This window comes from Lissotriton vulgaris, chromosome 6 (assembly GCF_964263255.1).
Source record: "Lissotriton vulgaris chromosome 6, aLisVul1.2, whole genome shotgun sequence".
Lineage (NCBI taxonomy): Eukaryota > Metazoa > Chordata > Amphibia > Caudata > Salamandridae > Lissotriton > Lissotriton vulgaris.
Window position 1 is genome coordinate 1,647,497,691 of NC_141694.1, and position 15,148 is coordinate 1,647,512,838.

Here is a 15,148-nt window from a genome sequence, read left to right on the forward strand (position 1 = left end):
TGACACAATGGCGCCCAGTTCTGCTAATCTTTCTGTTACTTGTGACCATCTGCACAAGCCTTCCCAGCCTTGCAGAAGCCATTCGGTCACGTTATCGGCCCTAACCTACCTGTACTTGCCTTTCATAGGTGGTTTGTCATGCGACCAAGGACCTCGTAGTCATTCCAGCATGCCATTATTAATGCGGACATGTGATGAATCCAATCCAATCTTTCCACCTTTCGGATTATATCCTGGCCAGTGATTGCATTGTGGCTTAGTTGCGCTATATAGGATAGACCCGCTCTAGTGTGCACTGTGCCTGTTTAACTATATGTTCACAATTTTCAATCATTAATTAATATCAAACAATAAACATAATACCACGATGTTTGGTATATTACATGTCACTATTTACTCAATTTTAGTCTTTACACAAATTGTTTACTTTTTCATGTTCATATTTCATTTATATGTTATTTCATCACATATGGTAACAATACAACTTGTTCTGAAATACTTCATCACATTACGAATAACTAGACTGGGCTTGTTTTGCTGTTCTCCTTTATAAGTGTGGGCTTCGATATCTGAAATTGTGAGAAGCAGTTTGCAAATAAGCCGGAACTAAGTGCATTAAAAGTACTTCACATTGGCCCGCTAAGAGGACTGTTTTTCAAGCTCTGCCAAACTTTTAGACGCAGCCATGCACCTGACAAAATGCAAGTGATGTGATGAGCAAGATAAGTATGACCTAAGTAAAGACGAATTACTATGGTTACACATAAATGGCAATATTGAACTATGTCAATTACAAAAGTAGATGCATGGAGTGGTTGGATTTCCTCTCAGCACACACTGAAGGAATCAGAAGGGCCCAGAACCATTACACTAAAGGGCTCAGTCATAACCTACCTTGAATGGCTCAGAACCATAACACAAACACACGGTAGGTGTCAGAACCACAACCTATCCTGAAGGGCTCAGAACCATAACATCCTGAAGGGCTCAGAACCACAACACATCCTAAAGGGCTCAGAATCATAACTTGCACTGAAGGCCTCATTCATAACCTACCTTGAATGGTTCAGAACCATAACACAAACTGAAGAGATCAGAACCATAACACACCCTGAAGGGTTCACAACCATGTAACATCATGTGCTCAGCCTTTACAGGTGTGCAGTGTTTCTGCACTCTCAAAGGGGCACTACATGGTAAATTGTGTGACCTCACATTTGGGTTGAGTAAAACAGTTAAAGCACTCCGCCCTCATAAATCTTTGTAACCATTATTGCCTGCCTCAGACAAATGAAAGGGAGAGCTACTTGCCTTTCAGAGTGACCAGTCTGCTGGAAATCTACTGAGAGGCCTGTCAACGAGACTACTCTTATGAAACGAAATAATATTAAGCATTAAGATGGTAACTCTTGTTGTCAAAACTATTTGAAATGGAACAACATTTTTTACTTTTTGATTCCAATAAAATGTAGGAACACAGGTTTGAACATCAACATGTTGGAAGCATGGAAAAACAATGAGTTGACATTCATGTAAATACAAAAAAGACATGGCAGACAAAACAAATCAAGTTTATCAGTAAATAAAGCATGCATGTGGGTGACATGCGACAATGCTTGAGAGCAGCATGCTTGAGTAATCTGAAGGAAGTCCAAGCCGGAAAGCTGAGGAAAAGATATTGATTGTCGATAGCTTAAGTCTGAACTCTGCAATTTTCAGAAATATTCATATACGACTGCTGCAGAACAAATCAATAGTGCAAGATTCAGCATCTGGGTAAAGGCATTTTGAACAAGAAATATATTGACAAAGAAAAACTACAGTTAATTACTTGTCAGCATATTTCCGTTCTTGATTTAAAAGGAAGGCAAAGGATAGTTGGATCTTTTAGTTGGAATGTCGTTCGAAGGGAAAAAGAACAAGGCAAATGTTCTTTAATTAAAATAAAAAATACAGAAAAAGTACATGTTGGCCTTTTACAACGATCACAGGAAGCCTCAAATGTCTAGTGGAGGTATGTTTTTATTAAAGCATAATGTAGGGTGCCAATTAAAAATACTGTTTCTCATATTAAGTTTTTCTGCTTACCTAATTGTGCCGTGAGCACAGTTATGAAAACGCTCACAGGGAAACTAACACGACAACTGAAAGATCCAGGAAAGGTTAAAATCAGATAGCAACCCGCAATAAGAAATATTTGCAGCATAGTTTAAGTGTAATCTTACCTAGGCTGTTTTTTTCACGAGTTGACATTTTTGCTGGTTACAAGACAGAAGTAACAATTTTTTAAATATTATATTAAGGTTTCTTTCCTGTCCTAAACTAGTGCTTAACTTGAAAGCTTTTCGAGATACCAACCAAAGTGACAACGTAATAGACAGCAGTAATATATGAGGAGATATCTGGATTAGCCATGAATATAAACAACCTTCTGTGTCTAACTTCCTTCCAGCAACAGGTTCACACTGAATACCACGACCTATGACCTCTTCACTTCCCTAGTCTAACCCCACCTTTTCCTTTCTACCCACTGTGAGCTCCTCCCCTTCTACCTTCCATTCCCTTTCCCCTTCATCCTCTTCTAATTGTGTCTCCTTCCTACTCTCTTCCACCTTTTATCATCTCCTCACATTTCCACTCTTACTACACCCACCACTAGAAAAACAAACACAGAGGAGGAAGATTATTAAACAACTGAAATATAAAACCCTCGCGTACATTCGCACAGGTATGTAGCAGAAACTCACATGGTAGACATCAGCATGTACACAGAGGCCAGCCCCTCAACGCACTCCGCTGCAGCCAACACAAAAGATGCACCAACAGTGCGAACGTTATAGAAAGGAAGACAACGACGTGCAAATTATAAACACAACTTAAGACCGACTGAACACATTCACATGCGCAGGTGAAAGTTCTCAAGACCCTGCTCCTCTTTTGAACATCCGTCCTCAGTCAGCGCAGAGAACTATAACCACGCAAACAAAAATCAAAATAGTAAGGACATGAGATGCAGAGAGGGATTAGAGAAGATTGATCTCAGGACTCGACCCACCACCGGAGTGCCAGCTTTTAGTAAAACCCAATAGCAGTTGACTGTCCACACACACACGTGGACAGGTGAAACACACACCTACCCGGTAGCAAAAGTCAAGGACATCACAGGATTGGAAGAGATAGGAACACCTAAATCCCCATTCTATCGCGACTTCCTTTGCTACTGGATATCCCACAACCAGCAAACATCCGTCTGCGTACAAAGACAACCACCAGCACCACCATGAGCCCAAGAAATTAATGAATAGTTCACTATAAAAAAGCACAACATAGCACTCGTAATCCAATAACAGATTCTGTGATTTAGCCATCTTCCACTATTTATCTTAAGTTTCATGTATGAAAATGAATTGTAGCGATCCAACGTCCACTGTTTTCCATCAACAACTACTTCGAATTTCAGAGAACATCATTTGCCAAGTGTTCTGAGATCTTCAATCTAGACCATCCTTTCCACTGCCCTTAATATGGTATCAACATTTAAGACAACAGAGAATAAATCAACAGCTTACATTTCTGGAAACAAACATGCAGAAGGATAAGGCAAAGCTAGTCATAACTGTGAGAGTGGGTCAGATGAAATGGAAGAACAGACAATCCAATGAGGTATGCCTCGCCATAGAACACAAACACAGCTGTTGTGACCACATTTCTGGCCGGAAAGGAACACATATTCCTAGGTAGAATGCTTGAACTGATTAGTTAGGTAATGCAATCATTCACTACGTCTATTTTACAGGTAAATGCCTCAGAGGAGGTAATCCTAAAGAGAGGTGTGCTGAATACCTTAGAGAAGATGAGCATTTTACGGTTTACCTGAAGATTACAGAAACATTAAAAAAAAATTTTTTATTTAAATGATCACTATTTTACGGTCAAACATAATTAAAAGTAATGTAGCGACATTACAAGACAGAAAGTTAACTAATCAAGTGATGCAAAGGTTTTTTTGCCTATACACAAAGAATTCAAAATGTAACTTCACTCTGACACTGCCTGTGCGGCTCACCTCCAGCACATAAGGTTACTATAGAGCAGTAGGGAAAGAGCCCCAAACACAAAGGATATCACACCCATGTGCACACCAGTTTGGTGACATTGCTCACTGCCTGATATTATGGGTGAAGTTATTTTCCTCAACCTCACATGCTTTCGCTCAAGTGATACTACTAAATTGTAGTTCTCCCTGTGCAAATTTCGAAATAGCAAGTCATATTTAACTAAGAGGCATACAAGAAAGTGCATTTTAGCTTATTGCTCACTTCTCCCTTCTTTTAAAAAATGAAAAGATTCACAAGGCAAGGAAATTGTGCTTGGATTGCAGCTTAGAAAACAATTAGTTGTAAGGTCTCCAAAGAAGAGAGGAAAAGGATAAACAAGGTATCATAAGTGTGGTGGTGGAAAAGTAGGCAGCGTGCGGAAGAGGGCAGAAGGAAGATGGCTATTCCTTGAACTACAGGTAGACTGGATTACAGAAAGTTAAAACATCAATAGCCTTGCTTAATGGTGTTTAACGGGTTCCTTAAAAGTGTTTAATTAAAAAAAGTCACCGTTAATCTTTACCACTTAAACTGTTGATTTCTGTACCATTCAGTTTGTACTTAGAGGCTTTATTTAGCATTTTCAAATTATATAAATTCTAAAATTTCTATTTCAGGGTTGCTCCTGTAGAATTCAGTGTATGCCACTGAGTGGGTTACAGAAACCATTACCGTTATGTGACTTCTCCTAACCAACCACGATTTATAGGCAAAAGCTGAGGAAGGGAGAGGGTAGAATGGCGGTGACTCTAGAACAGGCAATAAGGCATTGTGAAGTGGGCAGGACATTTGGAGCAAGATGTAGTAAACCTTATTGCACTCCCAAACATTCAAATAAGAAGTGTGTACCTGCAAAAATGTGCCAAGCCTTGTACAAAATCCATTTCCGGAGTCAGCTACGTGTTACCAACTTTAAAGATGAATGTGCAAATGGATATCGATTCGGTTTATGGATTGGGCATATTTTGGGCATCCATTCCAAATACTGGGGTGGTAACTTGTTGTCAACAGGGAAGCCCCTATTATTAATTGTCTAAAAAGTTTCTAGGGGGCTAGGCAGCGGTCCAGAAGACTGCTGTCAACTCTCTGAGAAACTTCTCAAAAAAGAAAACATTTTCTTAAAAGCAGCCCTGTTTCCTTTAATGAAATGATGTGGCTTTAAAAAACAATTACTTTTGAGTAAAATATTGAGAAATGGTTGTCTGCTGACCTTTAAAGCTACCATCCCACTGATGGTGATCAATCGGATTTAATCTAGATTGGGCCCTACCTAAAGAATATTAGGTCTTTGGCAACTCAATCCGAATCCCTATCTTATATTGATTTGTATAGCGCACTAATCACCCGAGAGGGAAACCAGATGCTGCAAACCAAGTTTTAATTGCAAAATGTTAGGTTGCAAATTGCAACACTGTGTTTTTTGCGACTAGACCCGAAGCACATCTTGCTGTTGATTGTCTGATAGAAGCAATAACATCAAAATATTAAATTTAGAGGAAAACATGCATGAACTCCCTTATATAGAATGAAACATAATAGAAGGGAATTATGCTATTTACCTGGGCTTACGATGATGTCTTTATGTCTGAAATAGAGGGAAACAAAACATAATGTAACTCAGCTATTTTTTCTTTCAATAAAAATCAGCTGGAAAAGATTCATTGAGGTATGAAAGATGGGAATGAAACATTTTGCTTCACTCACTCAAACAATCTAACAACTGACAATACTTTGAATATCCGTATAAATGTCCAATCAACACTTTGCTTAGACTTCTTAGCTAAATCGAAACGAACAGTAGAAACAACTTTAAAACGTCACGACTAATCGTTTTTCATAAAGTGCACATGGAAAAAGTGATACTTTAAAGAAAAGACAAATTAACTTATGCTCATTTATTTGAAATTCTGCAAACTGTTCTTGAAATGTTTTTTTTCAATTACGTTCAGTGACTTTCAAAAAGTACACATGGAAAAAGAGATACTTTAAAGACAAGACAAATGAACTTATGCTAATTTATTTGGAATTCTGCAACCTGTTCTTGAAATGTTTTTTTCAATTACGTTCAGTGACTAACAAAAATGAACATCTGTACAAAGTCTGTTTTATCACTTGAAAAAAAATGTTATACGGCTCGTGAAAAACAACAAAGAGTTTGCAGTATCACAATCAGAGAAGCAGCGAAATAACGAGCCTTTCTGTGACAGTGTTATGTGCTTTAAAACGAATAAAAAAAAACAACCACATTACAAAAGAACAGAAACGAAAAAGACAATTTAGAAAAAGACAACACGTGCCTACACTAAGAATGCATTACATACGGCTAAGGGGGTGGGTGGGCAAAGAAGAACTTGCCAATCTTGAAAATGTTGGTTAGTGCACACAGTAAATAAAATAGTTTGTCTAATCTTACGCATTTCCAATTTACAGAATAACAAATTTACAACTTACTTGTCTGAGTTTTTTAAAACTTTTGATCCCAGTTTCGATGCAGAAACGGCCCGTAGTAGTTTACTGTCCGAGCTGTCCCTTGAGTTGTGTGTCTTATCAACTGTGTTACTTCGCTTGACGCTGAAAAGCAAAAGAGACGCAGAATGAACAAAATGAAATTGTTGCGGAGATACCACTGGATGCAAAGGCGGAGGAGCGAGGTTGAGAGGCAGCACCAGGACTTCCTTAAAGCAGAGTCAGGAAACAGAAACAAAGGTCAGTTAGAAAGCTGTGGTAGGATGAGCGGATGCTGTTAGACATGGCAAAGCATGGGATCAAGAGATCCTGATTTACAAGTAAGCATTCATCCTGGAAAAACATTCGCTCCAGGTTCTAGTTGGGGTTTTGAGTCTGACACCGACTCAGCAGTCGCAGTGACTTTTTTTGGTTGGCGATGAATCTTCAATTAAGTCACCCATATTAAATGCAAATAAAGTGGACAACATGAATCAAGACAGCCCCAGGGGTGTTCCAGCAGAAAGGCAGAGTGGTGATGGCAATGCTACATGGTGTACAACCAGAAGTCATGAGACACATGCCTGAGGCTTGACAAACCACAGTGGGGAAAAAAGCCTGGGTGCCCAATAAGGTCTAGCCGATACTTTCACCCTTCACAGGGCTGCTCTATGAGGAGGATGTCAGTTGGGTGCTATCTGTATTTTCATTCGAGCATTCATCTTTTATGCAAGTCTTTTTATATTTGTGTGGTTCTGTTTTTAGTCAATCACAATGCATTTTCTCTGTAGTCATAGTCAACTTTGCTGTTAAACTATGTGTTCACATGCTAATCGTCTAAAAATGGCTTCTTCTCATTCTTGGGAAGTAACCCAAAGTTAATTAAAATAGTTCATCTAAAACTTCCTGCAGTTGTCCTGGGGCATGCTGTCATCTTGGTGGTTTAAGACTGAGTTTTATAACACTATTGTGTGATTTACAGTTACATTCAGCGTGGCCAGCAGCCATAGGCAGATGTCTTCCAATTCGCAAATATGTGGAAATGCAAGTCTACGTTCCCACAGACTGATGGTGGAGTCGAAATGTTTTACAACATTTCAAGCATGTATTTCAATTCAGGAGTAATGTCGTCTTGAATGATTGAAGTTTTTGTTAAAAGCCCTGCTTTAAGAGACTAATCCTATCTCGGTTTTCAATTAAATACACATTATTTTAAGCCACTGTCTAATTTTTTTATGTACAAAATGATGAAAGAAAGGCTCAAGCCAGGCATGAAAAGTCTCGCACTGGTTTCTTTGATCTCCCAGGATATTAAAAAGAACTCTCAACAGCACTACATTTCACTGTGTCTTTGTCGGCCCAGAGTACAGCCAGTCCTTAAAGAACAGAGATAGGTCTCATCAGTAAAAATAAACTGGCTAACGTGTGAGTATTTAAAAAAAAAAAATCATTGCCCGCCATTTTGTAACAGGTTTTTGCTTGCATGAATATATATGCTCAGCCGAACAAAACCACATGCCACTTCAAAGACAGAGATTAAGTTGGCACAGCTCACAAAGTCCCACATGACAACTGGTTGTGGTAGAATTTAAGTTAACCCCCATCACCAATCTATCTCTTCTTCATAACGAAGGGGGCTTATGCACACTTTTTCACCTATCGCTTTACATTGCTACTGCAAAGTCTACAGCTCCACTCATCCTGTCCAAAACACTTTGTGCAGCACCCTGTCCCATAGGAGGTCTAGAAGGAAAGGTAAGTTACAAGAAATGTTCATGTCAAGTAAAAAAAGACAGTATTCAAAGAAACTTTACTTTGAACACACCAAACAATTAGTATGCAAAAACATCAGGCGCAAACAAGTTTTACACACCAGGCAGGAAGGTTTCCGAGTAAAATCCAGCATAAGATTGCGAAAGGCAAGCAGTGAGCCTTTTAGGACTGTTAGACATGCACATATTAGCAGACGGTCATCAAGCAGCCGAAAAGTAAAGTCTGAATTTAAGGCGAAAAACATAATTTAGACGCAAGTATGGGTATTTTGTATTACTAGATAAAAAAATATTTTAAGCATCCTTGTGTGGTAGGAAAATGTCTTAACATGTTAGTAAAGAAAAGGAATGTACTTTAAAATATTTCTTGCAGTTACACTAGTTAGATATTAATTTGGATGATGAAGAAATTAAACTCCGAATAATGCCTGCATTGGACTGTTTTGCCTTGGGCTAGACATGACATTCAATGACGTTGCATCTCTCTTAGTAGAAGTTGTGCAGAGCACAATACAGAATCAAGCAAGTGAAGGCGGAGGTTGTCGGTCTCTACTAGACAAGATCACAACAAGTCTGATCTGAAGGCTTCGCCCTTATGGGTGGATTATTTGGAGTTGGTCAAAAAGAGGAAGGAAATAACTTCAAATATTGAATGGATTTTCATCATGATGTGCTGGCTGGAAAACTCGCAGGATGACAAAGCTACAAATAAAGCAACAATATAACAGTGCCTTTACAGTCAACAGCACTATATTGCCTACAACTCCCACCTCCCTCCAGAGGCTGCTATTCACATAGGAACATTGAGATAAAAGCCATTCACTCACGACTTAATCCCTGTGGTGAGCATACTCCCCAACTGTATGTGCCAAACATGACAGTTTTCGTAAGACAGAAACTGGTCTACTAGAAACCGCACTGTAGCCAGCATTGCTAGCCAATTAATTACTTAGCCTAAAAACGTAAAAGAAGAAAAATCGTTTTTAAATTTGAAGCATCCATGGTTAAAGAAGATAAAATAAAACGTTAGAGAATCTAAATGGAAAAAGGAGACGCAGAAAGAAGGAATAATGGATACATAGGCCGGAGAAGGTAGCAAAAAGTGTGCAAAAATAATACAGTTGTTCAAATACTTACAGCAAACTGTGTTGTTGAGAAAAAAACAACTTGTAGAGGTATAAAAGAACTTACAAAGAAAAAAGTCCAAATAAGGTGATAAAATCATGAATTAAGAAGGTAACTCTGTAAAAGATCACTTAGGCTGCTGAATGTAATTATTTATTTTTTAATCATGATTTTAACGAGAAATTCATAACCTCAAAAAATGTGTTTCCTTCTGTAGGACCACTCTGTCTTGAGAAGGGGATGCTTACAAGCAAAGCTCTCACCAATCAATTGTAGAGAATCATCATTCAGCCCTAGTGAAGCCCTCTAATGGGGACTGTGGCCCATGCAACAAAATAATCTCAGATCACGGTTTATCAACGTCCACCTAGTTTCCATCCAAAGATTATGAAAGAAGCGAGGTTTGGGGCAGAATAATGCAATTCTACATACGTGCCCCAATCCTGCCCTTCCTTGTTTCAAAGCTCTGTTGGTCTCCTTTCTGGGTGTGCAAACTTAAACAAGAACATAGATCCTGGGGAAACACCACAGGTGACTAGCAGCTGGTTGAACTGGTGTTTTTAAAAGGGAGGATAAGACCATTTATGGAACTACAGAGGTAACTCAATGAAATCTGGAGCACATAAATGAAGGGAATATCTAGAAAATGTCTACATACATAAACAAGCTGGGAAACTACATCCTCGACTTCACAGTATTAGTGAGGTGTTTAGGAAGGCAAGAACCGGGCTTTGAACAAACCGCTAAGGTCGAAAGGAAACTAAAATGCGGCAACATGATACATGTACTCAAAGGGGAAAAAAAGGAGGGACTTCATAGATCGTATTCTTGACATTAATACCAAGTAAAATAGCAGAGGAAATAAATATTTTCAAACAAATCGTATTTCCTTTTCGGATTAAGAAAGTTTGCTGGTCTACTGCTATACACTTGAAATGGTGTACCAGATCATTAAAAGAAATTGCAGGCATTTTCACTTCGTGACAACTACTTAGATAAATTACCAAAATGTAATTTACAGAGATTCAGAAGGCAAAATCCATAGATTTGTTTTGGGTACAAAACAGCACAGAACAAGGGAAAAATGAAACGAGAAAACTGGATCAAAAACTTCACACCGATCCAAAAAGTCTAGAAAGCCAAGGCTAAGCCAAGGAGCAACACTAAAGGGCAGTAGTAAAGATGGAGAAGGGTTGGCCATCGATGAACGTTTAAACAGAAGGATGAAAAGAGTCCAGATTGTATGAGAGAAAGTCTAGCTGTAGAGAAGTAGTTCAACTTCATAGCACACAGTAAAGAGCACATGTAGAAATGTGTGCTCAACTTTGATTATGCCAGCAATTAAGAATTAAAATTCTAGTATAGTCAAGATAATAAAATAATTAAAGATCTTGAGGTTTCAGCATACGAATCAGGACCAAATGAAAATTCTTCAAACAGGACATGGCTAAGGAACAGGGCAATATATGTTCAGAAGGTAACCAACACGCTGACGATTTACGTACTGCGACATCCTTAAATATATAGGGAAATATTTTGCAACAAGAAAATAAGATTTTCAGGTTAAATAAAGGACTACGAAAAGGTTTTTACTCATGACAGGAGGCAGCTGCTCTACCCTAGCAGGTGATTGGAAGCCTATCACTGCAACACATCCAACATAACTTTATTAATAGTAAGCGTTGGAATTTAGGCACGTCCTGGAAATCAGCAACAGATGGACAAGAAGGGGTCTATAATTTACATTTTCATTGATTCCAAGAGAATAGCCAATCAGAGAAGTGCCTGGGGCCAAGATACTGAAGATGACATTCAGTGTAAATACCAGACACCAAGAGAGATGCTCGTCATTGCCATCATTTTATTTGCAAAATACAAAAGAAATGTCACATCTAATCATAACCATCAGCAAGAACAAAAACAGTACTATAGAGAGTGCTGTGCTGGGTGCCTGCTCAAATCGTCTAATGCGTTGAAACAAAAATATTAAAATAACACAATGCTTTAGTATATGTGACTGCAACAATCAAATGGAAACCTGGGAATATAAAAGTGCAGTGTTGGAGTGAAGTAGAAATTTGAAATAAGTCCCAAAGGCAAAAATGCAGCCACATCAAGCCCTCTACCCGGAAGAGAAAGCAAGGCTTGTAATGATACCAAAGTGTGTCTAAAAGTAACAGTACAGGTCATGAGACGTGTAGTGTGATTTATAAAACATAGCTAATAAGACACTCATGAATTAGCACAGCGAGTTTGAGGCTCGCTCAGCCAATAAATGAACATCACAAGACATCACATGACGCACCAATGTTAGACACCAAATTCTACTGAACACACCAGTTACAGGTCATTATAAATAGTGAAATTTCAAAAGTGAAATTTGGGGATGGGAGTACGTGATGTAATGATGAAAAACTATTGCTAAATGTTTGTAAGATATAAACTTATTATTACACCCAATATAACTCTCATACAAGTGACTGGATATACAATATCTATTAAGGAGACTATAACTGAGCTCCTTGCCTCTTGTCTAAGTGTCTGCCTCTTTCACAATGTGCTTGTGACTGTATACTGTAGAACACCAACTCCTTAGTTTTACAAAGGATCAGTATATGGCATTTTAAAATAATGAATTACTAAAATGAGAGACTATTTTTGTTGTTTTAACTTCTAAAACCTGGCTTTTAACAGAGGGGTAGGTATAGAGGTTGGGGTGTGCTAGTATCAATAGATGGTGGATCCATCTAAACAGTCCTGTTGCCTGCCCAGACCAGCGTCTCAGGCTTGTTCCCCTGCACCCCCAATTTGAATTCTGTGCTTGCCCAGTGACACTTCATAATTGTTTTATCATATTTGCCTCATATTATTTTACCCATTGTCTTGAATATTTCCTATAGTTTCAGTGAAGAATTTGATGATATTACGAGAGTCCACATGGTCACCACAGGATTAAGGTGACCAGATTTTGTGTATTCGCTGGGACAAACCAGGTTTTTCACCCTCTGGCCCAGCAAATTTAGCTCATGGTCCAGTTTTCAGAGTGTCGGCTGAACACAGCGGAAGGCACCTTTTCATTTGCTGCTGCATAGAATCAGCTATTACCCGCTGGCAGAATCTAATTTAGTCATTACAGATGATACAGTGTGTAAATGTTGCATTTAATTCTCTTTGCTGCCGCATTGTGTGTGCTTGTATGCTGGTGAGCACAGTCAATTAAGTCAATCAGTGCACCACTCTACGCAAAATTTTAGTCCTACCTTCGATGTATGTGAAATATCAAGTTGTTTGATTCACAAAATCTGGTCACCCTACACGGGTTCAATGAGAATTTCCAAGGTTGCTCATGGTACAAAGCATGGCGTTGAACAGTACACCTGGTCTGCTACTTTGTAAGCAAATAAGAGTGAATAGACTGATGCAGTCTATTTCTGTGACCCATTTAGACAACAGTTATAAGGTTAATTCTCTCCACACATCGCTTTAAGTACCACATTTATTAGATACTCTACTGCACTACTTATTGACATAATGTGGACAAGGTTTGCCTAGAAGCAAGTGCAACATTGAAAAAATCTATATAAAATGATAAGTGTGATTAAGGTGGTTCTACCATCCTTGTGTCTCTGCTCTACTACGCAGTCTCAACATGTAACCCCAAAAATACTATGTTTAAAAAAAGTTTTTAAAAATGGTGTTTTGAATTATGGGGTTAGGGTTAGCTCACAAATCCTGTGGGGTGTTAAGATTTCCAGTTGTGCGTTTAAAACAAAAAAGGAGTAACTAGTATATTCGTTTGTATGAATGTACAAGTGCAATTTATATCATGGGGATAGACATTTGGCACGGAGGACTGAAAAGGAGCCAACAGACTGATTCCGTTCTTGTGCTAGAACACGAAGGCCTCGAGAGCATGCATGAAGTAAAGATGCTCTTTACTTTTTCAACAGAAGGAAGGTTGAAGTTCAAAGGCAGACTGCCTAATGCATACCATAAAGAGCCTTGAATTCTATCCATTCCCACGTAGACAGCCACAGTAGAGCATAAAATGGTGAATACATGGTCATAATTATTAATGTGAAACAGAGGGTGTGTCACAGTTCTATAAATGCTGCAGACGGTCAAAAAAACTTTGGAGAAGGCCTAAATATGCTCCATTTGCATGCGCTTCCTATAAAAAACGAGAACCGGAATAGCCTGACTACTACAGGGGAATATTGAGAACTGGAAGTACTATTTACATTGTTTTCAGGTAGAAGAGTCTGGCTTTAACTGCATGGGAAAGCAATGGAAAATGTGGATGCAAGACAATCAATAGAAAGTATGACTGCTTTAGGAGGGTAGGATTCCAGGACGGTAGACCAAATCTCATTTGGCAGGGAAGTCTCTTGGAGCCCTGAGCAAAACAATCTTAATTTTGTTAGGATTATTCTTCAAACTACTGTGACACACTCACTGGTCAATAACACAATGGAACACTGGACAAACTGCTGTAACCAGCAGTTGTGCCATCAGCATAGTTATGGGTCTTTATTATTTTATTTATGTTAGTGGCCTTTTCTTTATGGACTCCTTAAGAAAGGGGTTAGAACAATTAGACAGACTAATAGTATCATTACAAGACTGCCCGGGATCCGCCCTTTGGTGCAGTGAAAACCTTTTGGTTGTAGGAGAATTCCTGCTTTCTGCAGTTTGCTTGTGTGTTTGGAGAGGCTGTGAGGAGGGCTGGGGAGAAGGTGATGCTTGAGTTTGTGTAGTCTGATCATTATCATGAGATTCCTCTTTTTTCTCTCTCGCTCCATGGGGTTTTTCCTTCTTTTTCTCTGTACCACTGCAAAATAAAGTATAAGATGGAAGAAAAGAACAAAGGCAATTAAAAATAATCAAAACAAAACTGAAATGAAGTTGATTAACAGATGATGATAGGAAGGCCGAACATTTAATATTGATTGATAAATTAGATTGTGTTTTACCAATTCACTGTTTCTTCATTATTGATTACATTTCTTTATGGGAAGCTACGGAATGCAATACCCTCTAAAACAAAATTATTAACATCAAAATTAACAAAAATTATGGCAACACGTGAAGATGGTGGCAATGACGCTGCCCGGGCTTCCACCCAACGCTGAATTATTAGAAATAAATTATCAGAAACAGTTGTTGATGGTTATATTTGGTTAATTACTTGATTTCTAATAATCTGCTCAACAATTATTTCAATTTAAAAAGGTGAAAGGATGATATCTTTCTTAACTGAGAAAGTTAAAATATTATGCAATATAATTCACATGGAGCAGCTGCAGTCAGGTCGGTTTTTCTCCAGTCAATGCTGGGAATCTAAAAACTCAACCCAATACCAAACTATTTTCCCTGAGTGAGACTTATGCACAGCTAATTTTCCAGACTTTGCATGGAAACTATAACTTGAACTAAAAAACATATGATCTAAGTATTTTAGTACAGAGTAATGTCATTTATGAGTGTAGAATGTTTCCAACCTCACTCATAAGGGACACCTGGTTGGGGAGTAAGAACTGATACCAGGGAGTTTGGGACTAGGAAAATAAAATGCAAATCAGATTAACATCCTTAATGGCATGACTAAACAAGTTTCAACACACATGGGCAATGCCTGTCCTGCACTTATCTAAACGTGCTAAATGGTGCACAAAGGACAGAAATTCATAAAAAATCTACAGTTTTTAT

General features: G+C 38.4%; 1 protein-coding gene across 5 annotated transcripts in view; it reads right to left on the reverse strand.

The window, feature by feature from the left end:
- Positions 1–556: 556 nt before the first annotated feature.
- The window catches only part of LOC147709252 (echinoderm microtubule-associated protein-like 4), a 561,675-nt gene continuing 547,083 nt past the window's right edge, over positions 557–15,148 (reverse strand). For 3 of the 5 annotated variants that reach the window (XM_086927809.1, XM_086927811.1, XM_086927810.1), the window contains exons 4-7: positions 14,097–14,270; positions 6,549–6,668; positions 5,657–5,682; positions 1,460–2,258 (exon numbers count right to left, since the gene is read on the reverse strand). In XM_086927809.1, the coding sequence (XP_086783935.1) occupies positions 2,170–2,258; positions 5,657–5,682; positions 6,549–6,668; positions 14,097–14,270 (409 nt within the window). In that variant the 3' untranslated portion in view covers positions 1,460–2,169. Of the gene's footprint in view, positions 2,259–5,656; positions 5,683–6,548; positions 6,669–14,096; positions 14,271–15,148 lie in introns of all 5 variants that reach the window. The other 2 variants (XM_086927813.1, XM_086927812.1) reach the window with 2 other exon arrangements.